Genomic DNA, 21,131 nt, shown 5'->3' on the forward strand with positions numbered 1-21,131 from the left:
AAAATAACATGATTTTAAAACCTTGGTAATAATAACTGTTCTTCAGAAACCTCTTAAGTTTGTGGTGAGTATATTAAATACAAGAATAAGTCATTGGATTAAAAACTAAGATGTTAAAGGGTTACAGAATTCAGTGGAGAAAGACTGAGAGCTTTCCAGTTAATATCAGGAACAAGACAAGGATGCCCACTCTTAACCACTGCTGTTAAATATTTTACTGGAAGTCCTAGCCAGAGCAGTTAGGCAGGGAGATAATAAATAAAAGCTATCCAAATCGGGAAGGAAAAAGTAAAACTGTCCCTTTTTGCAGATGACATGATCCTACATATATAAAAAATTCCAAAGAATTCACAAGAAAGCTACTAGATAGAGCTAATAAATGAATTCAGCGAAGTGGCAGGTTTCAAGGTCAACACACAAAAATTAGTTGGGTTTCTGTATATCAGCAATGAGCAAACTGAAAAAGAAAATAAGAAAAACAATTCCATTTACAATAGCATCTAAAAGAGTAAAATACTTAGAAATAAATTTAACCAGGGAGGTGAAAGACTTGTACACTGAAAACTATAAAACATTGCTGAAAGAAATTAAAGAAGACCTAAATAAATGGAAAGACATTTCATGTTCTTGGATTGGAGACTTAATATTGTTAAGATGTCCATATTACCCGAAGCATGATCTATAGGTTGAACACAGTTCCTATAAAAATTCCAACAGCCTTTGCAGAAATGGAAAAGCCAGTCCTCAAATTTATATGGAATTCCAGGGGACCCTGAGTAGCCAAAACAATATTGAAAAAGAAGAACAAATTAGAAGAGTTCACACATCCCAATTTCAAAACATACTCTAAAGCTACAGTAATCAAAACAGTCTGGTACTGGTATAAAGTTAGGTATAGAGACCAGTGGAATGGAATTGAGAACCCAGAAGTAAACCTACACATGTGTGGACAGTTGATTTTCAACACGGGTGCTAAATCCATGCAATGGGACAAAAATAGTCTCTTTAATAAATGATGCTGGAATAGCTGGATTTCCACATGCAAAAGAATGAAATTGGATCCATACTTCACACCACCTATGAAAATTAACTCAAAATGGATCAAGGACCTAAATGTAAATAGTAAAACCACAAGACTCCTAGAAAAAAGCAGGGATAATGCTTCAGGACCTAGGTTTCAATGAATTCTTAGATATAACACCAAAAGCACAAGCAACAAAAGACAAAATAGATAAATTTGACTTCATCAAAATTAAAAACTTTCGTGCATCAAAGGCCTTTACCAGCAAAGTGGAGAAAACCTACAGAATGGGAGAAAATATTTGGGAACCATATATTTGATAAGGATTTGATATCCAGAATATATAAAGAACTCTTGTAACTGAACAAAAATATACAAAAAAATGGGCAAAGGGCTTGAACAGACATTTTATCAAAGAAGATATATATAAATGGCCAATAAGCACATGAGAAGGTGCTCTTCATCATTAGGGAAATGAGGTACAACTTCACCCACACTAGAATGGCTATTACCAGAAAAATGCAAAACAGGTGTTGGCAAGGATGAAATTGGAGCCCTCATCTATTGCTGGTAGAATTATAAAATGTTGCAGCCACTGTGGAAAACAGTTTGGCCATTACTCAAAAAGTTTTACATAGAATTGCCATGTGACCCAGCAATTCCACTCCTAAGTATATACCTACAGTGCAGGGAATTAACTTAATATGGCCCTTCTGGCCATGTTACTTGTGACTCCCACAGAATGATTGGGTGGGACTATGCAAATAAGGTGCTTGTGGCCCACCAAGGGGATGGGACTTACTAATAATGCAAATAAGGTAGATGGCACCCTTGTTGTATGCGACTGTGCAAATAAGATGTATGGAACCTTAATGAGGAGATGGTCAGTTTTGCCATCCCGCTAGGCTTAAATGGAGCCAGTCCCAGAAGCAGAGAAGGGGATCTCACTACCATCAAAAACAAGAGCCTGGAGTGGAGCATGTCCTTCGGACCCAGGGTCCCTGCACTGAAAACGTCCTAGACCCAGGAGACAGAGCTGCAACACCAGAGACAACATGAGACTGTGAGAAGCAGCAGCAAGCACAGCAGAGTCCAGCAGCACCAGCATGAGCAGTGATAACCAGGAGACCAGCTGGGGATGGCATGGTGGGCTTCCCTACTCACAGAGTGAGGCGGCTGTAGTAGGTTTTCCGACTCACAGAGCAAGAGAGCTGACCGCTTTCAGGCAGGAGGCTTCCTGGCATAGTGGGGTGCCCCTGGGCACTCATCAGTAGAGCTAAAGAGCTTTATAATGCTTGCCTGAGCAAGGCAGATGCTTGGCCCCAGCAGAGGCCCAGGGCAGAGAAATAAGGCCTATCCTGAGGGGGCTGAGAGGAACCTGTCCTCAGGGGCCCAAGAAGAGGCCTGTGTGGCTTAGAGGAACTGGAATAGCCGTCCTGCGCTGAAGAAGGGAGGGATGTGCTGCCTTCAGGAGGAGCCTTCCAGACTTTGCATGCTTCCTGATCCTGATCGTGATTTGTAACATCTTACTTCCCTAATAAATCCATTAACTGTGCGTATGGTCTGTGAGCTGGCCATTGCAATGAATTATCGAACCCAGCAGAGAAGTAGAGAGTGCCATGGGAGGGACGGCTGGTGTCAGAATTGGTAAAAAGGTTGGAGAGAGGAGGTATGTCTGACCTCATAGGGATCAGCCTTGGGCTGATGTTGGTATTGATTCCCCTCTCCCCTTGTGAAGTTAGATGAGGAGGTCTGCCACGCCATTTTTACAATACCCAAAAGACTTGACAGCAGGGACTCAGACATGTTTGTACACTATTGTTCATTGTTGTTAGTTGCTGTGAAGTTGGCTCTTAACTGTTGACGACCTTTATATATAACAGAACGAAACGTTGCCTGGTTCTGTGCCATTTTCATCTTCATTCAATGTGGTGAACACCAGTGTTCACTACAGCATCATTCACAATAGCCAAAAGAGGGAGACAACCCAAGTGTCCATCAGCAAGTGAATGGCTAAACAAAATGCAGTATATGCATACAATGGAATATTACTCAGCTATAGAGAAATGAAGTTCTGTTATGTGCTATGACATGGATGAACCTTGAAAACATGCTGTGTGAAAGAAGTCAGACACAAAAGGACAAATACTGTATGATCTCACTTACAGGAAACATCTAGAATAAGCAAATGCAGAGACCAGAGTTTATTAATCGTTACCAGGGATAGGGACAAGGGGAAGTTACTGCTTAAAGGGCACTGAGTTTCAGTTAAGAGTGAGGAAAAAATTGAAAATGGATGGTGTTGATGGTTGCACAACATGGTAAATGTAATTAATTGTCACTGAATTGTGCACATAAAAATGGTTGAAGTGGCAAATGTTTTGTCACATATACTTCACCACAATAAAAAGGGGGAAGAGGGGAGCATAGAAAACAGAAAGCACTTGATTCCTGATCCCCTGTCTGGTCTGTTATCCCACCACTGATGCAGTCTTCTCTGCTCCTCATAAAGATTGCTGGCAGTCCCCACCCCTACCCCCATACACACCCTCCATAGCATGCCTTCCTAGGATCTGACCTACTTATCTCTGTTGTCCTGGTCCATTCAGGTGATGAAGGATTCAGCTCCAGAGCTGAATGTGAGTAGTTCTGAAACCGAGGAGGACAAGGAGGAAGCTAAACCAGATGGAGAAAAAGATCCAGACTTTAATCAAGTATGTGTTGAAGCTACCTTTTATTCTTATACCTCCCCTGTTCCAAAAGAGCCGCCACTCCATGCCCCTGCACGCCTCTCTGTGCCCTGTGGGGTGTTGGTTGTTAGCTCCCTCTTTTTCCTCGTTCTCTTTCCTCAGTTTTAGTGGCACACTACAGCTGTTCTAATTTCTCATGAAAAGCCATGGACCACATTATTCCAGAATTAATATATTTCTTGCTATTGAGTACAGAAGGCTAGAATATAACATAATGATTAATCTTCTAGCTAAAAAGAAGGCTAAAACAAGATTCATATCTGTTTGTTGTTTAATCATGGAATCTTAAAGCATGAAAAAATTAACTCAGATTTCCTCTTTACAAACAAATAAGCAATAACGTTAATAATGGAGTATACAGAAGAGATTTTCAGGTCTCTAAAGTTGTTAGTCAACTGGCCAAATCAGCTGATGTATTAGTCTTTCCTTTCCCATTGTAACTAACTCAAAATTCTTCTATTCTTCTGTTTTCTAGGTTTTCTGTTATGATCTTCTACCCCTTTTATTTGGTTGCTTGATTATATTCTACATGTTCATAGTGATACTAGAGAAAATTGTCTTAAGTAACAGGATATAATATGGGAATGTTTGGTTGATTTGTGATGTAGATAAGTTCTGCTTCTTAAAAAGTCAAACCACTGTGTTCCAGTACATTCTACAGACACCTTAAATTCATGGAATTTCTACTCTAATTAGAGTTTAGTTTTAACAGATAAGAAACTTGTTTTCTTTCTTTACTGCTAAAATAACATTGTAGTCAAATTACAGTTGGCATTTTCCCTGAAGGAATAAAAGTGTTATAATGACCATCTGCTACATCTGTTACAGCAGAGATATCTGGGCTTGTTGGCCTGACTGTAAGGACTGATGCTGTTGCTTCATTTTCAACATTGATTAGGAAAGTCTGAAAACCCTCTTGACTTCAGTCTTGGTCTCCCTGAGATAAATGTTACACGCCGTTTCCCAGCTTGTGTAAAGGAATACATCAACATGGAAGAAACCTCATTTGTTTTCCATGGCTTATAGGATCTCTTAAAACGTTAACTTTGAATCGCTCATGAAAGAACAAAACTCTGCAGTTCTACACACTACCCTGCCAACAGTGATCAGTAGCTTTTGTGTTAAAATCATCCTGCCAAGTTCGTATTTCAGTCAGTCAGCATTGTAGTGCTTTTTGAGATTATATAATAAATCAGATAATAGGAGCTTGCAGACCTAACTTTGCCTGCTGCCTTCTCCCTGTAGCCAACTCTTTTTCATGTTGCCATCTCCACGTACAGTCCATCTTCCAAGCCACAGATCTACAAACTAGTGTGTTTGCTTTTTTGATACATTAAAAATAAGCATACAGGTAGTCTCTGACTTACAATACATTTGAATTACAACGAATTACACTTAAAACAACCATCTTTTTTTGGGTACATCTTATTGTTAGTAATAGGTACTACATACAGTGTTGCAGCATGTAATTTGCGGATGTTTTCATTCTCATGCCAAACCCCCAAAGACAAAGATTGGATTTATAAAGATACTGATAATAAAAGGCAATAATGAAGACTTAAAAAAAAAAAAAGATTCAGCTTACATCAGAACCAACTTATGATGGAGTCATCAGAACAGAACCCCATCGTAAGTCAGGGACTGCCTGTATAATATTCGTGTGTGTGTGTCCGTGTGTCCGTGTCCGTGTCCGTGTGTGTGTGTGTGTGTGTCCGTGTGTCCGTGTGTCCGTGTCCGTGTCCGTGTCCGGTGTCCGTGTCCGGTGTCCGTGTACACAGGAGCTACGCATACCTACCTTGATTCAGGACTCCGTTCTCTGTCATTCATCTGCCTGGGGGCAGTACCGTGTTATTTTAATTATTACAGCTTTGTAAAACCAAAAAAACTCGTTGCTGTCTAGTCGATTCTGACTCACAGCAAGCCTATAGGACAAAGTAGAATTGCTCAGTAGAGTTTCTAAGGAGCGGCTGGTGGATTCGAACTGCCGACCTTTTCGTTAGCAGCTGAGATCTTAACCACTGTGCTACCAGGGCTCCTACAGCTGTGTGGTATGGTTTAATAATCATTCGAGAATGCCTTTTTTTGTTTTTTTTTTCAAATCTTTTCTTGCCTGTTGTCACCATTTTATTCTCTGTTCTTCTGGTAAACTTTGTAAATTTGTTAAGCTTCATATATAGGTTCTTATTGTCATTAATTTCTGTTATTTTAGGCTTTGCATTTCAGCCTAAGGGTTATTTATAAAACTCTGCATTTTAAAGTGATTTAGATTTGAGGAGGTTAATTTTTTTGAACATCTAGTTTTTATTTATTGTGGTCATAACCACACCAGCCTTTAGAAAGTGGATGTGAATTACTCCTCAGTTGTGGATGACAAACATTTCACATTTATCAATATGATAGTGAATGTTGGGAAACACTGCTTTTTATGCTGTAATTATTTTTTATACTTTATAATTTTCTTCTGTCTTCCTTCTCCTTGATGAGATGTTATAAATACTATAGAACATTTTTAATATTTTTGGCCCACTAAAGATCTCAAGGCTAACCTTCCTTCTCTAGAAAAAAGTAGATGGTCCCTGAAGAATGTCAAGCCTTTTCAATTAAGGGTGCCTCACACCTTTTCTTTGTTATATGTTACAGTATCTCAGTCCATAGATAGCTTCTGTAATTGCTGTTCTAAATCCCTGTAATAAAAAATGATGCATTTCTGCTTGTCCTTAATGGAGGTGAACAAATCCCCTTTCCCCTCTTTCTCTAAGCTAGATCAACCCAGTTCCTCTGACTTTATCTAAAATTTAGGTTAATGATGTACCCAGTATTGGGTATCACTTAGGTAATTGAAAGCCTTGTAAAACCATTGGGCTTGTTTTTGTCAGTTAAGTGGGATTTAAATACTATGGATTTTTTAAAAAGCTTTTAGACCCATTTAAAATCAGTCATTAAAAAATGCATCTTGCCTGATGCCCAGGGCTTTTTTTAGGTTATGTTTTATATTTCTAGTCTAAAATTATATTTTGTTATATTTTTCCTTATATTCCTAATTGTGGAATTGACTTTTCTTTCAACAGTCAAGAAAAAGGTTTCGTCGTCTCCTGATTGTTTTGAACCCCTAAGCCCTGTGTTCACTTAACTTCTTTTGTATGGATCTTAGAATCAGCTGTGTATCTATTTAGACTCAGGGCTAGAGCTGAACCTAACCTTGTGCTGTGCCTAGCCAATGGATGTCACCCTGAACCAATGCGCTTCTGTGTTTGTGTCCTGATCCTCTTCTTTATAAATCTGTGGAGCTCTGTTGGTAATGAGTGTATGGCACCTGTGTCATAATGATCCCTAAACCACTCTGCTTGTGTACAGCTGACACCCAGTGATAGCTACAGAGCCAGAGCCAGGGCCTTGGGATTACCTCATCCAGATTTTATTAAACAAGAGAAAACCTTTTTTTTTTTAAATGGTAGGTACTTTTTTTTTTTTTTTTAATATTATGCTGTAATAAAAAGTTAAAGCTATAAAGCTATGGTCATCAAACAAATCTTGTAAGATAATCAACACTTAAAATCCTGCTATAAGGAAATGGAAAACGTATTTCCTCCTAATTTCCTCAGATAATGCCCTGCCTTCCAGAAGTGGGAAGAAAGAAAGCAAGACATTTTGGACGTTGAAATTTTATGTCCGTCTTTATCCTGTTTCTTTTCCTGTGTGCCGTCCAGTCGATTCCGACTCATAGTGACCCTATGTGACAGAGTAGAACCACCCCAAGAAAAAATAATTTTTAAATCCTGCTTCTTTCATTCCCTGACCTGGTTAGCAGAAGAACCTTGACTATTGACCCTTATTTGAGGTGTTTATAGTAGTATCGTAGAAGGACATTTGACTCTTACACCTATTTTTTTTCTTACTTTTTAGTACAAAAATGTAAAAGACTAGTACTGTATATGCATGTGCTTGTAGATATGTGTGTGCTTTTTTGCTGAACTATTTTTAGGTAAATTGTGACCATCATGACATTTTACCCCTAAATAGGATAAGCCAGCATATTCTAGAAATAGACTGGCTTTATAACACCAATACTGTGCTGATAAATAAGAAAATTAATAAAACTTCCCTAATGTACTCATATCCAAATTTTTCCAGTTATCCCAAGTATGTCTTAAATTTTTTCCTCAAACCAATATGCAGTCAAGGTATGCGTTGTTTTGCCACCACTAAAGTCTAAAGATTATTATAATCTAGAACAGTTATCCTACCTCCCCACTCCCATTTTTTCCCTTATTGACATTGACTTAGAGACCAGTCTGATTCTTTAAAGATTGTCCCACATTCAGGCTTTGACTGTTTACCTTCTTATGTTTTTTGTTTTTATTTCTTTTTTTAATTGTACTTTAGATGAAGATTTACAGTGCAAATTAGTTTCTCATTAAGCAATTAATACACGTATTGTTTTGTGACATTGGTTGCCAACCCCACGACATATCAACACTCCTCTTGTCCACCTTGGGTTCCCCATTACCACCTTACAGGAGTCCCCTCTTGCCTTCTCGTCCTCCTTGCCCCTGCGCTAGTGTGCTCATTTAGTCTTGTTCTGTTTTATGGGCCTGTCTAATCTTTGGCTGAAGGGTAGACCTCAGTAGTGACTTCAGTACTGAGTTAAAAGGGTATCCAGGGACCATACTCTCGGGGTTTCTCCAGTGTGTCAGACTAGTAAGTCTGGTCTTTTTTTGTAGGTTAGAATTTTGTTCTACATTTTTCTCCAGCTCTGTCAGGGACCCTCTATTGTAATCCCTGTCAGAGCAGTCGGTGGTGGTAGCCGGACACCATCTAGTTGTGTTAGGTTTTTTATTTTAACTTATTCCTCTATCCCCTATATTTTCTGTAAATTGGATATTGGGTCTAAATGATTAGATTCAGGTTTAACATTTTTTGCAAGAGTACTTCATAGGGGAAGCTGTGTATGACATTGTCATGACGAGGCATATGTCTCATCCTGTTTTTAGTTTAAGGTACTATCTTTCATTTTAAAGTTCTCAGCAGTTTTTACTTAGCTTCCGTGTCATTCTCAAAAAAAGAAGAAAAGATTTAAAACAAATAAATGAGAATTCAGGCTGTTCATAAATTAAATTTAGTAACCTTGAATTTTTTCAGTTTATCACATGTATTTTCTGATTTAACATTAAACTTGACATTTTACTTTTAAATGTCTTTTTAAAAATCATGATATTTTAAATCTTGGTGTTTACGTGCAATTAGAAGTATGTATCACTCATTCTTTTTTCAATTTTGTGTGAGCCTGCAAAGGACCTCTGGCAAGTTCCTACTCATTGTTTACATTGAATTTCTAGTGGTTAAGGGACCATTAAGTAAGTAGCTTGTGTTTACATGATGAACTTTATGAGCAAGGGGTCACACTGTGGATAATTTCACTCTTTCTTTGTTTTGAATCTTTATTTACAGAGCAATGGAGGAACAAAGCGGCAAAAGATATCCCATCAAAATTATATAGCCTATCAAAAGCAAGTTATTCGACGAAGTATGAGACATAGAAAAGTTCGTGGTGAGAAAGCACTTCTCGTTTCTGCTAATCAGACATTAAAGGAATTAAAAATTCAGGTAAGGAAAATACAGCATTTCTTCAAGTGTGCTCTGGACTTAATGAGGGCCTTCATGAATTCCTGCTTTCTGTTTATATACGTTTATCTGTGTTTTCTTTCAGGGTTGACCTTTTAACACCTGTCTGCTCATAGTATTAAGCCATTGAGAGAGGGCTTTTTAAAATTTCAGAATAATCCCTGCAGGGCCCAAAAATTATAATAACTCCTTCTATAAAAAGAATTAACATTTTCAAAAACAGCCAAGAATCTCTCTGTGAAGATGAAAGTGTTTTTTTGGTTCTGAAAACTTGAGCAAGCTCTGAGTAGCTTTCTAATAATGAGAAACATTGAGAACCATTTAATTTGTCACATGTTGAGGTTGTTTCAGGATACTTGTTCTCTCACCTTGTGCTGTATGTTTTTCTTTGACCACTTAATAGGTATTTGAGCCTGTTACCAGAATCTGCTTTGAGATTTAAGAATAGATAAAAGCAGCCCCTTGATAGCTGATTCACTTGGATGAGTCAGAAATTCTTTTTATCACAATATTTTTGGTGGCAGATAAATCCACTTGATGGATTTATAAATTACCTCCACCTCTCTTTATACAGTGGTGTTTTCCAAGTTGTTATAAAAGTTCATTTTAGATCATGCTCTCTCTATCCCACTAAAAGCACTCGTTGCTTTCTTTGCAAATCGTTCGGTGACTGTAATGGAGATATTATGAAAATACTCATGATATTGTTATTTCTTGGTATCAGTACTGAAGTACTGTAAGTGAGCATTGCAATGCTTAAAGCTTAGGCAAAAGGAGCAGATAAATTCAAGATGTCTCTAAAAAAATCTGGCCCCTAATCTGAACTCCCCCCTTTGCTACTTTTATGTGGCATAGTTTACTGGTTAAGCATTTTTCTTGTCGCTGATATTTATCATTACAACTGAAGCAAAAGTACAGGCTTCCTTTGAGGGAGTTATGTGTTCCAGATTGTCCTGGGAACAATGTTTCCCTTGGGTGAACCCACGGCTCAGAAAATAAACGTGTTGACATAATATCTTTACTCCATCATTGTATTTTTTACATCTGAGAAAGCTTGTTTTTTATCACTGGCTTTCTGCCTGTCAGTGGTAAACCTCGAACATTCAAAACCTTTGAATTACAGAAAGAGCCCCTGTGGATGAAGACATTTTGAAAAGCCTATGCTGCTTTTATTATGGACTGCCATTTTTGAAGAATAAATCATAAGTCTGCAGAAGTAACCTCTCCATCTGGGTGCATGTTACCTGCACGAATGAGCTGCTGTAAAGCAGCAGCTGTTCAAATGAAGCCCCCAGATATGCTCTCCTTGAATGGGCCCTTTGCAGTGTCCTTCCTTTCATCTCCCATTCTTGCTTCAAGCATCACTGTGATCCAAACAGAGTCAAAAGAAAGGGCAACAAAATGTAATTTTCCCCTCGCTGCTCAGTGGTGGTGGTAGCTTAGCAGCCTGAATAGCATTGGAGTTTGTGATGGGCCTAAATGGGATCCTTGGTGGTGGTGGGTGATTTTTTTTCAAAGTGTGTAATGCATTTTTTATGTTTGGTGGAGCTTTTCCTCTAGGTAATACTACATTCCCAAGTTAATAGGATGACAGCCTTTGCAAAACTGTATATGTTCTGATTTTAGAAACATCCATACACAGTTGCTTGAAACCTTAACAAACTTGCTTCACCTAATTATTATTCATCCAAGCTATGATGCCATAAACTAAATGAAGTACAATTTATTCGTCTTTATCAGAAGATTCTCCATGTTTAATTGTTATTATTTCGTTTTCCCAAATACAGGTTTTAAGTGGGTAGTATTCTCTGCCTTAGAGAGGAGGAAATTTTGGTGCAGAGGTTAAAATGGCTGCAGTTGAGACCATTGCTCTCACATTTTCTTTTCTCAGTCCCACCCTCCATGGTGAGCTGCAAGGAGCAGCTCACCTTCAGGAACAGGGTTTTCATCGTTTCTGTTATGCTCCATAGATCAGGAATGCTGCACCCACTCGTTAAACATACTAAGTAACGTTCATTATACTCAGGCGTTCTGGAAGCCTCTGAGGTTTACTAGGGATTGTACCACAGGTCTCCATACCTTCAGTTGGCCTGTTCCCTCATTCTGAAGCGTTATCTTCTCCTCACTAGCAAATACGTGTTCATCTTCCCTAGCACCACGTCTACGAAACCTGTGTTAGCCACTATTGTAGGACTGACTCTTCCTTTCTTTGTGTACCCATTAGATCCTGTACATAACCTTCTGCCACCATCTTCAATACTTTATTTTTCCCCACTCCTGTGAACCCCTCTTAAGTGGGATTATTCACTTTTATATTTCTAGCACCTACCACAATACTTGACACATAGTAGCTTCTTAATAAAAGCTTCATTACATTTTGAATGAATTTAAATGTTCTTGTCATCAGCCCCTGAGCAGTCATACTCATGTCTTGAGATATTTGCTGTTTGTCCAATCCCATAAGGTAGTGCAAAGACATTTAGCATTTAGGGAAGTGAACAAGTATTCCTACCATCAAGCAGCTCTGACATTGCCCACATTAAGTTAACATCAGACACTTCCACAGTGACTCTGCTTTCTTCTTCTTGGGTCCTTTTAGCTAACCCGGGACTGGTTGCCTCTGTTTAATGCCTGTGTGCTGAGCTGTTTTTGGTAGAACTATCTGACCAGTACTTCTTGTTCAACAGAAATGGGCTTATTGCTTTCAAGGCAGATCATGAATGATGCCAGTGTACTTTGCATCGTTAGCCACAGATCCCTGTTTAATCAATCCATGCTTGTTTCTCTGGGCCTGTTGTCCATTTGAGAAGTCCAGATAAGATTCTGACCCAACAGTTAAGGAAGAAGCCAGTGTTGTCCTTGTTTATCTGTATGCCGTTATTAAAATCGTGTTTCTAGTCCCAGTCTCCCCAGCTTGTAAAGCTCTTGGGCCTTGTTATACACACAGTTGCATCAGGGCTGCTTTGCTAGCCTCATCTTGTCTTCCCAGATCTGAAGAGTAGAGTGTAGAAAAGGGTAGAATGGTTTTCCCATAACATCATGGATGTTGGTATAATACAAGATACATGCAATAGAATATGTTCAATGAATATGCAACTAAGTTATGAAGCATAATAAGATAAATACTCTTCAACTAGCCCTGTACGTTAAAAATTAGAACAGTATCATTGAAGGTACCTTTGTGTGCCTATCTGAGCCTAACTTGTGCTGGCTTGCCCCCCAGAGGTAATTACTACCTGGAAATGATGAGATTAAAAACAAAAAAATTTTCTAAATGTAAAAAAAAAAATTTCAGTGTTATACATAAATAACAGTTATTCTAAGTATATTTAATTTTTATCACCTTAGCCAGAACTGGGGTGGAGTATAAAAGTTCCTGCCCTGCAGAAATTTGTATTTTGGTTCTTAGAAGACTCAGTCTAAGAATAGGACTGAATTATGTATTACGGGCTGCTTGCTAAAAGCATAAAAACAAAAGGGAGAAAAATCCAAATAGACTGCTGATTAGTTTAAAGATGATCTTAAGAAAGAATTTAGACTTGACGTATTTATTAAAGGATGTGGGGCCTGGAGATGGTGGGAGTGATGGTGCTGACCTTACCTGCACCATATAACCAGAGTAACTGTCAGCTTGATTTCCGCACCTCCCCACCCTTGGGGGAGGTGGTAAGATACAGAAAAAAAGAATCTGTGTATAATTGTTTCCTAATTCTCTACCAGACCTCCTAAGGACGTGCACAGATATATTAGGATTATAGTCTCTGGGAATGTAACAAGCGGGCAGACTGAAAACAGTAGTATCTTTTGTATTCTGAAGCCTTTTTTTAATTTTTTATTAAAAGACTCCATGCATTATTTAGTCAAATAGGGTGTAGGTCTCAGTATTTTGCTTTATGCAAACTTTATTTCTTTTATATTGGCACAGATCATGCATGCGTTTTCAGTTGCTCCTTTTGACCAGAATTTGTCAATTGATGGAAAAATTTTAAGTGATGACTGTGCCACCCTTGGCACCCTTGGCGTCATTCCTGAATCTGTCATTTTGTTAAAGGTAAGTAACAGCTGCTTACTTGAGGAACTCTAGAAGATTTTTGCTGATACACACCGAAGTGTGAACCACACGGAATGGTGATTTAAGGATGCCCCGGGTCCTCTGCAGGGTGTAGTGATAATCGACTCCGGTGGAGTTTTGCTGGCCTGTCGTTACTGAGCTCTGGTCAAGCCTCAAGAGACTTCGAGGAGGTCAAGACATCATTGGGTCTTCTTCTTGTGTGTCACAGTAGGCTGCAGTGACGCCATGACGTCAACAATTGCCTATATCCTAAGAAGGCGAAGGTGGAGGCTTCTTCTAAGCCCTTATCCTAGATCGCCTAGCTCAGTATCTGTGCCCTTATGAGGTCAGGTTATATCATCATCATCATTCTTTTTATTGTCATCATCATCATCATTTCTGTTCCCTGTTGAGACAGTATGATGTAGAAATGCCCCTCACCCACCCGCTAAGTCCTGAACCTGATTCTCCTGTTTGGTTTTCAACAGCAAGGAGCCCCAGTCTTCTCCAGATACAAATCTATTTTTCATTACCTTCAGGGAAAGAAAGGGTGGTGATGTTGGGCCACACCCCGCTGAGTCCTGAGGATTGACTTATCAGTCCCAGGGACAACCTCATTGGACCAGCTGGGTCACCTGGTCTTAGACTGTAAAGTTTCTTTGGTGTCTTTTTTTTTGTTTAAACTAGTTGGACATTTATTAAAACCACACTGATGATACTGATGCCTGCAGCTTACTTTGAAATGGATTGAGGATGCATACATATGTGATAGTAACTCTCATAACATATTTTATACTTTAAAACCTAGATCTTGTATTTTAACAAAAATCTGAAAACCCCCTGGTCTTTGCTTACTGGCTCTTCAAGGCCTCATCAACCTCCTCGCTAACTTCTGGATGAGGAGAATTATTTTAACAATACTTCTCCTATTAAAGCATCCTGTCTTCTCCTCCTGGCTCAAAAGTACCAGCTAATCAAGCAAGGAGACAAGAATAAAACATGAGGCTCTGTCAAAACAGTCAAAATCTTTTCAGTTGGCTTAATGGGATTCTTGTCCACGGTATGGAAATTGGCCTTCGGAAGAATGGATTTAGTAGAAGTGGAAGGTATTTCGGAAGGTGGGGGCTTCTGAGAAGTTGCAGAGAAAAAGAGTCATTGAACCAGCCTCATTAACCCAGCCCTACCCTCCCTAAGGGCCTAATTTCACCACTTCCCTTTGCCTCTTTTGTTTCTTGGTGGCCAGAAAGATCCCAGTGTGCCAAACACCACTGCGTCATGTGGTAGAGTAATTTTTCAGGTGTTTGAAATGTGAAATCTGTGCTTTTTATTCCCTAGAGCTCTAATTCTGATATGATAAAATTAAGGCCTGGAAATGATGAAGTAGACCCATATCTGCCCCTACACATGTATGCATGCCACTCACCCCAACACCTACCCCTCCCCCTGTTCACTTTGTGCTTCTTTTGCAACAGTACATTCTGTGAAATGATTTTGAGAACCTGTTGAATTGCTGGATCCTAATGATTCTGTGTAAAATCCTAGAAATGGCCTGTATTAAAAGGGTTGTACTTTGGATGCACAGCTAGAATCTGTGCTGGTCATTGGCCTCTTGGCCCTTGCAGGTAATCTCGCCATAAACTCTGACTCAGTACTGGCTTCTGCCCTAGGAAGGAAATGGATATTTAGTTCTTTATGCACAGTGAGGTGGAAGAAAAATTTATTTTTCACCCAACTGGTATTTTCAGAGGGCCAATCTAACTTTTTTACTTCTGCCTAACTCTCCCTCCCACCACTAGCATCTTAACTCATATTAATTAAATCTGTTTTTAGTAACCTCAGGGTATCTAAACATTTCCATAGCTAAAGGTGTTTTTAGGAGCGGGAAAACAATGCCACACACAACATGCAGCCTGCAGGGTGAGGAGCCCGTGTTCTTGCTGTGACTTGAGCTGGGTTCTCTGCTGGACATTGTTAGTGTTTGTATCTTGTAGCAATATCAGTATTTGAACCGTGGCCCAGCCTTCAGTGTGATGAGTATCTGCCATGCTCTTCCTCCTAGCTCCCACTCCCTTGTGGTTTTGAATTGTCTTCATTTGTTTTCTAGGCTGATGAACCAATTGCAGATTATGCTGCAATGGATGATGTCATGCAAGGTAAAGATGAACTTGTTTTAGGATTGAACTGTTAGAAGGAGGTGGAATGGTAGATACTGAAACTTTAATCTACAGTGCTTTTACCTTCAACCTTGAAAAAAGCTTCTACATGCTGTTAAGGTAGAATCTTACATTATTGGTCTTAAAAGATCGTACAAAGAGTAGGGAGGTGTCCACAAAATTTTAGGATGTGGAAAGCAGAGAGGAAGAGTAGTATTTGGCTAACCTGAGGAAACTGAAATAAATGTAAATCTGCAGATGGAAGAGATCAGCAAGACAAAGCTAATTCAGATATCAGAGCCCCAGATGGCCACAGGAATTGGAGACACCAGGTACCTCTGAAAGTGGGAATGAAGTGTAAGCCTAAACCCAGGAAGCTTGGTTGAAAAACTGTGTAAGAAGCAGTTAGACAGCTCTCTAGCCCACAGACCCTCACACCCCTCCCATCACAATTGTCACTCCTTCCCAACTTGTACTTTAGACGGACGGCTAGAGTCTGTGCTGGTCATTGACCATTTTAAAAAACTCCTTGAAGAAATTAAACTAGAAAAGTGGGAATGAGGCCTGTTAAGTACCCTTTGTTAAAATGCTGGCAACCAGCCTCATAACCTCCTAGACAGGAGAGTAGGGGACTCCTCTCTGAGGAAACTGGTTAATTTAAGATAATAGACTGCAAATTTTTAAATGCTGGTTGATCTCCCAGGCTGTCTTTAGTGAAGCCCACCAATACCCAATGAACAGAGCTTTCGGGCATCTTTTTAGTACCTCACCCTTAAATAGTTAGAAATGGGCAGGCCAAGATCCCTGGGCAGTTGAGGAATGAGAACATGAAATGAGAGATGTCCACCAAAAAACTGAAAAAAAGCAACCCAGAGGAAAATAGTGCAGGAAGCATAAGAAAACTTAAAAACTTCTACAAATAATTTATTTAAAAAAGAGCAAACAATAGCTAACGCCTGTATAAAAGGAATATTTGGAGAACAGAAAAGAATTCATGGAAATACAAAATGATTGTACCAGGGGACTGATAACAGTGAGTGAAAAACTAGGAATAAGAACCTAAAAGCATCTAAAGAGGTGGAGAGAAAACGAATCACATTTATAGGGTGAGGAGTCAGCAAGACAGGATAATGGAGCAATGTGCACAAAATTTTCTCGTGCATCGTTTATCAAGAGCACATAAGGATGTGCTCTTCTCAAACAAGAGAGTAACTCAAGAAGGAAGTCAACATTGGAACCAGAAAAGAAGGGATCCAGCACAGAAGAAGATGCCCAAGAAGATGGTGAAGGGAAATCCCCGAACAGAAGCTCTGTAGCAGGCAGCGTGTCCTGTCCAGGTTGGAGCAGTTGGGATGCAGGCTTCTGGAACGGCTGTCTGCAGGAAGAGTGGAGTTGATAGATGACTGTCTTGAAGAGGTGTACTCGTCTTTAAGAATTTACAGTTGAATTGGAGATAGTTACAGAGAAAATGAAGCACATAAATAATGCAGTAGTTACCAAGCCCAGAAAGACAAAAAAGTTGTACTAGACCAGAATTATAACCAAGGGGCTCAGCTGTGGGCAGTATTAATGGAGTCAGAGTAATATAACCACTGGAGATTGGTTTAACAACAAAAAATATTTCTGTGTCAGAAGGATATGTTAGGAGGCAGGTGGTACGTAAGGTGGTATAAGCTAAATTGTATCTTATTTTGAGAAAGTTGTTATTATCTAAAATTATGAGATGGTAATGTAAGCATGTTATTTAGAAATAAAGAGATTTAATACCAGAAGAAACAGCTAGAAGAATCGAAAGTAGCTCCTTCTCGAGTGTGGAATTAGGGGCAGATGGGGGAGAGGCTGCTGTAGGGTGTTACACAACTCCAGAGGGCATCATTTACGGTGTTTTCTGTAGCCCTCCTCTGGAGTTGTGCAAGATGGTGGCCCTAGTCACAAAGCTTGTTCTACCAGTATTTGACTTTTTTTTAGATGCATTGCTTTGATAAAAATAAAAACTAAAGGCAAAAAGAAAGGTTGTCATTGGATTAATATCATCCGTAATGTCACAAGTAATCATTATAGGTGAGTAAGGTAACTAAAAGTTATTTTAAACTTTCTGTCTTTAGGCATTGAAGTGATCTTATTACTGTCACGACAATCCTTTTAATTTAGAATTCTTTTTTTTTCCCCAGTGTGTATGCCAGAAGAAGGGTTTAAAGGTAAGTTACATTTGTCATGTTTTGTTCATGAATGTCAGAGTCATACTGTAATTTTCTATTAAAGTGAAGGCTATAATTTGATTTTAAAATTTAATTCTATCTAAGTCTCATGATTGAAATTAATTTTAGTTAAATGCATTTTTTATTCAAGCTTCTTCATTATCTTTTTCAGCACTCAGGCCTGAGATAGGGCCTGGGTGTTGGAAGTATCTACTGCCAGATGTCCGTTCTGCTTCCTCTTGCTCATTTCATGGGAGGAGATTGGGAAATTAGCTAGTGGCATTTCGAGATTTATATTTAACCTTTTTGTAGTTCCTCCTGTCAGTCCCATTTTAGAGCACATCAGTTTGTGTGTGACCGATAACAATTAGGGATCGAAGAATTCACTGAATTATATCAGGTTCAGTGAAAAGGTTTAATGAATTTATTTAGAATAAAGACATTTCTTGGATTATTACTTTAGGTAGAAACACAGTGCCTTGTACCACATCTTGGCCACTGTAGTTGTGAGCAGCAATAATATTTATTGATCTATCAAGTACAGACCTTTGACATTTATAGATGGGCTGTTGCAATTTTGATTTTTTTGTGGGCCCCTCCAGAGGTCCATGGGAGGTTGTGATTTCATTGAGGCGTGAGTTTGAATCAAATACTGGGGATTCTTTGCTAAAGAAAACGAGTGACCAAAGCTACTGGCCTAAAATCTTCCTCTCAACACAGTTTTGTCGTCTACTTGTTACCACTGCAAAGAAACTCCTGATGTGGTTTAAACAAAACAAAAAATTTCTTATAAAAAATGACCATCAGATGAAAACATCAATGAAATCTGATTAACTTGTGTGAAGATATGCATAGGAAGCACATGGCTTTCAACAGAAATGTGATTTGTCTGAAAGCCTGAAGTCTGCTGATTTTTTTTTTTTTTTTTTTTTCCATATTCTTCAACATCAAGGGTCTCCTGTGCTCATTTATTAAATTGGATATTCCCTGTTGATGATGCGTTCGTGGCAAATGGAATACATTAACTCTTAATTTTTAGTTCACAACTGTACCTCCACGTGTGTTTCTTTTCCCAGGTACTGGTCTACTTGGACATTAATCTTTGAACACTTGCTGACTGCTAAGAAATGACCAGAGGGGAAGAAGAGTTTGACATGTTAGGGCATTAAAAGAAAAGGTGGATTTAAGAATTAAACCATTACATGACTCTTCTAAAAGGCAGAAATCCATTCAAAAGTGACTGTCCCACATGCCTTATGTCAAATAAAGCAGATTGCACTGAAGGACATCAGACTTGAAGGAAATGTTTCAAATTTTATATTTAAGAGGGGTGGTGGGAGGGACAGGGCAAGTAAAGATTGAACAAGTTTAGTAGCAGTAACCATAAATCATGTTTCCATGAGATTTATAGTCATGGGAGGGAATAAAGTTCTGTTCTATTTCCTTGTTCAAGTTTCAGACCAGATGCATTGGGTCCATAAAGGATTTGTATCACAATAGATGGGACAACATTCTGCTCTGAACTAAAAGTAATTCTTTAGAGACATAAACCTGCTTACCAGTACCTGTCTTTGATTCATATTCTACTTTCAATAAAGCATGAAAGTGAAGAACTTGCCCTAATTGTGGAAAAGTGTCTTCAGATTTAGACTCCTCTCCGTGTCAGCTCCAGCTCACTCGCCTTGCACGCCGCCTGGTGGTCTGTCTCTTAGCATTGGGTAAAGGAGGGGGCACCTGTGTATTTCCCTACTGGGAGCAAGGGATTATGTCTCAGTTTTGTCTTCAAAAGCTTTTTTGCTTTGGTGCATTTGAGAAAGGATGGAGAATGTTTGTCACATGTGATGGCATCTTCTTCCAGTCTTGCCGTTATTCAAAAGTGAGAAATCAGATACACCTTGCACGTTTGAGAATCTGACTACCTTATCTGAAGAATAAATTGGACTGAAGTACATTTGGATAACAAAAGGCTTTTCCTAAAATTTGTGCCTCCCATTCTCCAAGTCCACTGTTTCTTGGATCTCACTCCTCTTTTTGAAAGCATTCTTTCAAAATGCCCTGACAGGATCTACCTTTTAGATCACTTTTTTTTTTTTTTTTTTAAAGTGTATAGATTGGGTGTGCTGTTTTATCCAACTCAGGATTATTGTTATTAGCAACAAATAACTGAAGCAATATTCTTAAAGAGTATTGCAGGATTTTCTTACGGAACTTAAGACTGGAGGGTTTTTGTTGTTGTTTTTTTAATGTTTTCTCTGCTGAGTGCATATGTATGTATATGTTCGTGGCAGAGATTCTGTCGCAGGCATTTCCTGTGTTAACACTTTTTTGGGCCTTGGGTTTGTGCTAGGCTTCTTTTTTTCCCCCTCCTTTCCAGAAAATTTAAACTCAAATATGCATGGGGGAGGCAAATTTCAGTTTGAGGAAAAACTTTGGCAGCATCCCTTTTGAATAGCTCTTTTTATCAGAGTAATTATGGCTGTTTGGTACCATTATAACATGTTGTTTGTGTTCTCCTCCCTGTGTGTGATGTATTCAGCCTGTACCCCTGAGGAGGCAGGGAATGTTTAATTAGCCTGGGTGGGATAGTGAGAGCTACACAAAGGACTCTAGAAAACTGTCCTGTGAGAAGCCACAGAGGAACCAGTGGTGCTGGCTTTGCGATCAGCACAGGAGAAGGACGCAGAGTTGAAACTATATAGCTAATCCTGAGTGTAAGGTTTCAGTCATTTCTTTAGCTCCAGAGAAGTGATACTGGAGCATAAAGTAATAACACACAAAGCAACTTATTCTTTCCCAAGGTAAAGACTTGTGTAAAAGTTCACTGAGTGCTTGATGAAGCAGCTTCCTTTCCCTGCAGATAAGCTTTTTGGCCAGAGGAGGTTCTTTCTGGGGATGGACACACACATGCTAGCAGCCCCCAGAAATCTGATATTTTTTTCCCAATTTTCTGTTGATAACAGTTTTTAAATTTGTTACTTAGGTCTTTTTTTCCTTATGCAGTGGTACAAAATAACAACTTTTTGTAAGGCTTCAGGGCTGATACCCAATGTTGCTACTGGCATCTTTATTAACTCTGCCCATGGGTGGGGGTGGTGGTGGAGGTAGGCTCAGTGGGAGCAGATGATTCCCAAGGAGTCTGGCCTCAGAGCCACAGCAGTTTTCTTCCTCCTGCCCTGACCTGGCTGTTGATAACTTCTTTTACCAGTGCTCCTCAAAATGTTGTCCGTGGCCCAGCAGCTCCAGCAATACCGCGAAGCTTTGTTAGGAATGCAGAAGCTCAGGCTCCAGACCCCCTGAATCGGAATCTGCACCCACAGCCCCTCGTATGCTCTTACA

General features: G+C 39.2%; 1 protein-coding gene across 9 annotated transcripts in view; it reads left to right on the forward strand.

Moving 5' to 3' along the window:
* The window catches only part of USP48 (ubiquitin specific peptidase 48), a 106,223-nt gene extending 86,323 nt beyond the window's left edge, over positions 1-19,900 (forward strand). For all 9 annotated transcript variants that reach the window (XM_023732123.1, XM_023732124.1, XM_004377153.3 and 6 more), the window contains 6 exons: positions 3,631-3,735; positions 9,220-9,375; positions 13,319-13,444; positions 15,549-15,597; positions 17,769-17,795; positions 18,872-19,900. In XM_023732123.1, coding sequence (XP_023587891.1) covers positions 3,631-3,735; positions 9,220-9,375; positions 13,319-13,444; positions 15,549-15,597; positions 17,769-17,795; positions 18,872-18,894 — 486 coding nt within the window. In that variant the 3' untranslated portion in view covers positions 18,895-19,900. The remainder of the gene's footprint in view (positions 1-3,630; positions 3,736-9,219; positions 9,376-13,318; positions 13,445-15,548; positions 15,598-17,768; positions 17,796-18,871) is intronic.
* Positions 19,901-21,131: the final 1,231 nt, after the last annotated feature.

Source organism: Trichechus manatus, unplaced genomic scaffold (assembly GCF_000243295.1).
Source record: "Trichechus manatus latirostris isolate Lorelei unplaced genomic scaffold, TriManLat1.0 scaffold00048, whole genome shotgun sequence".
In the NCBI taxonomy this organism is placed as follows: Eukaryota; Metazoa; Chordata; class Mammalia; order Sirenia; family Trichechidae; genus Trichechus; species Trichechus manatus.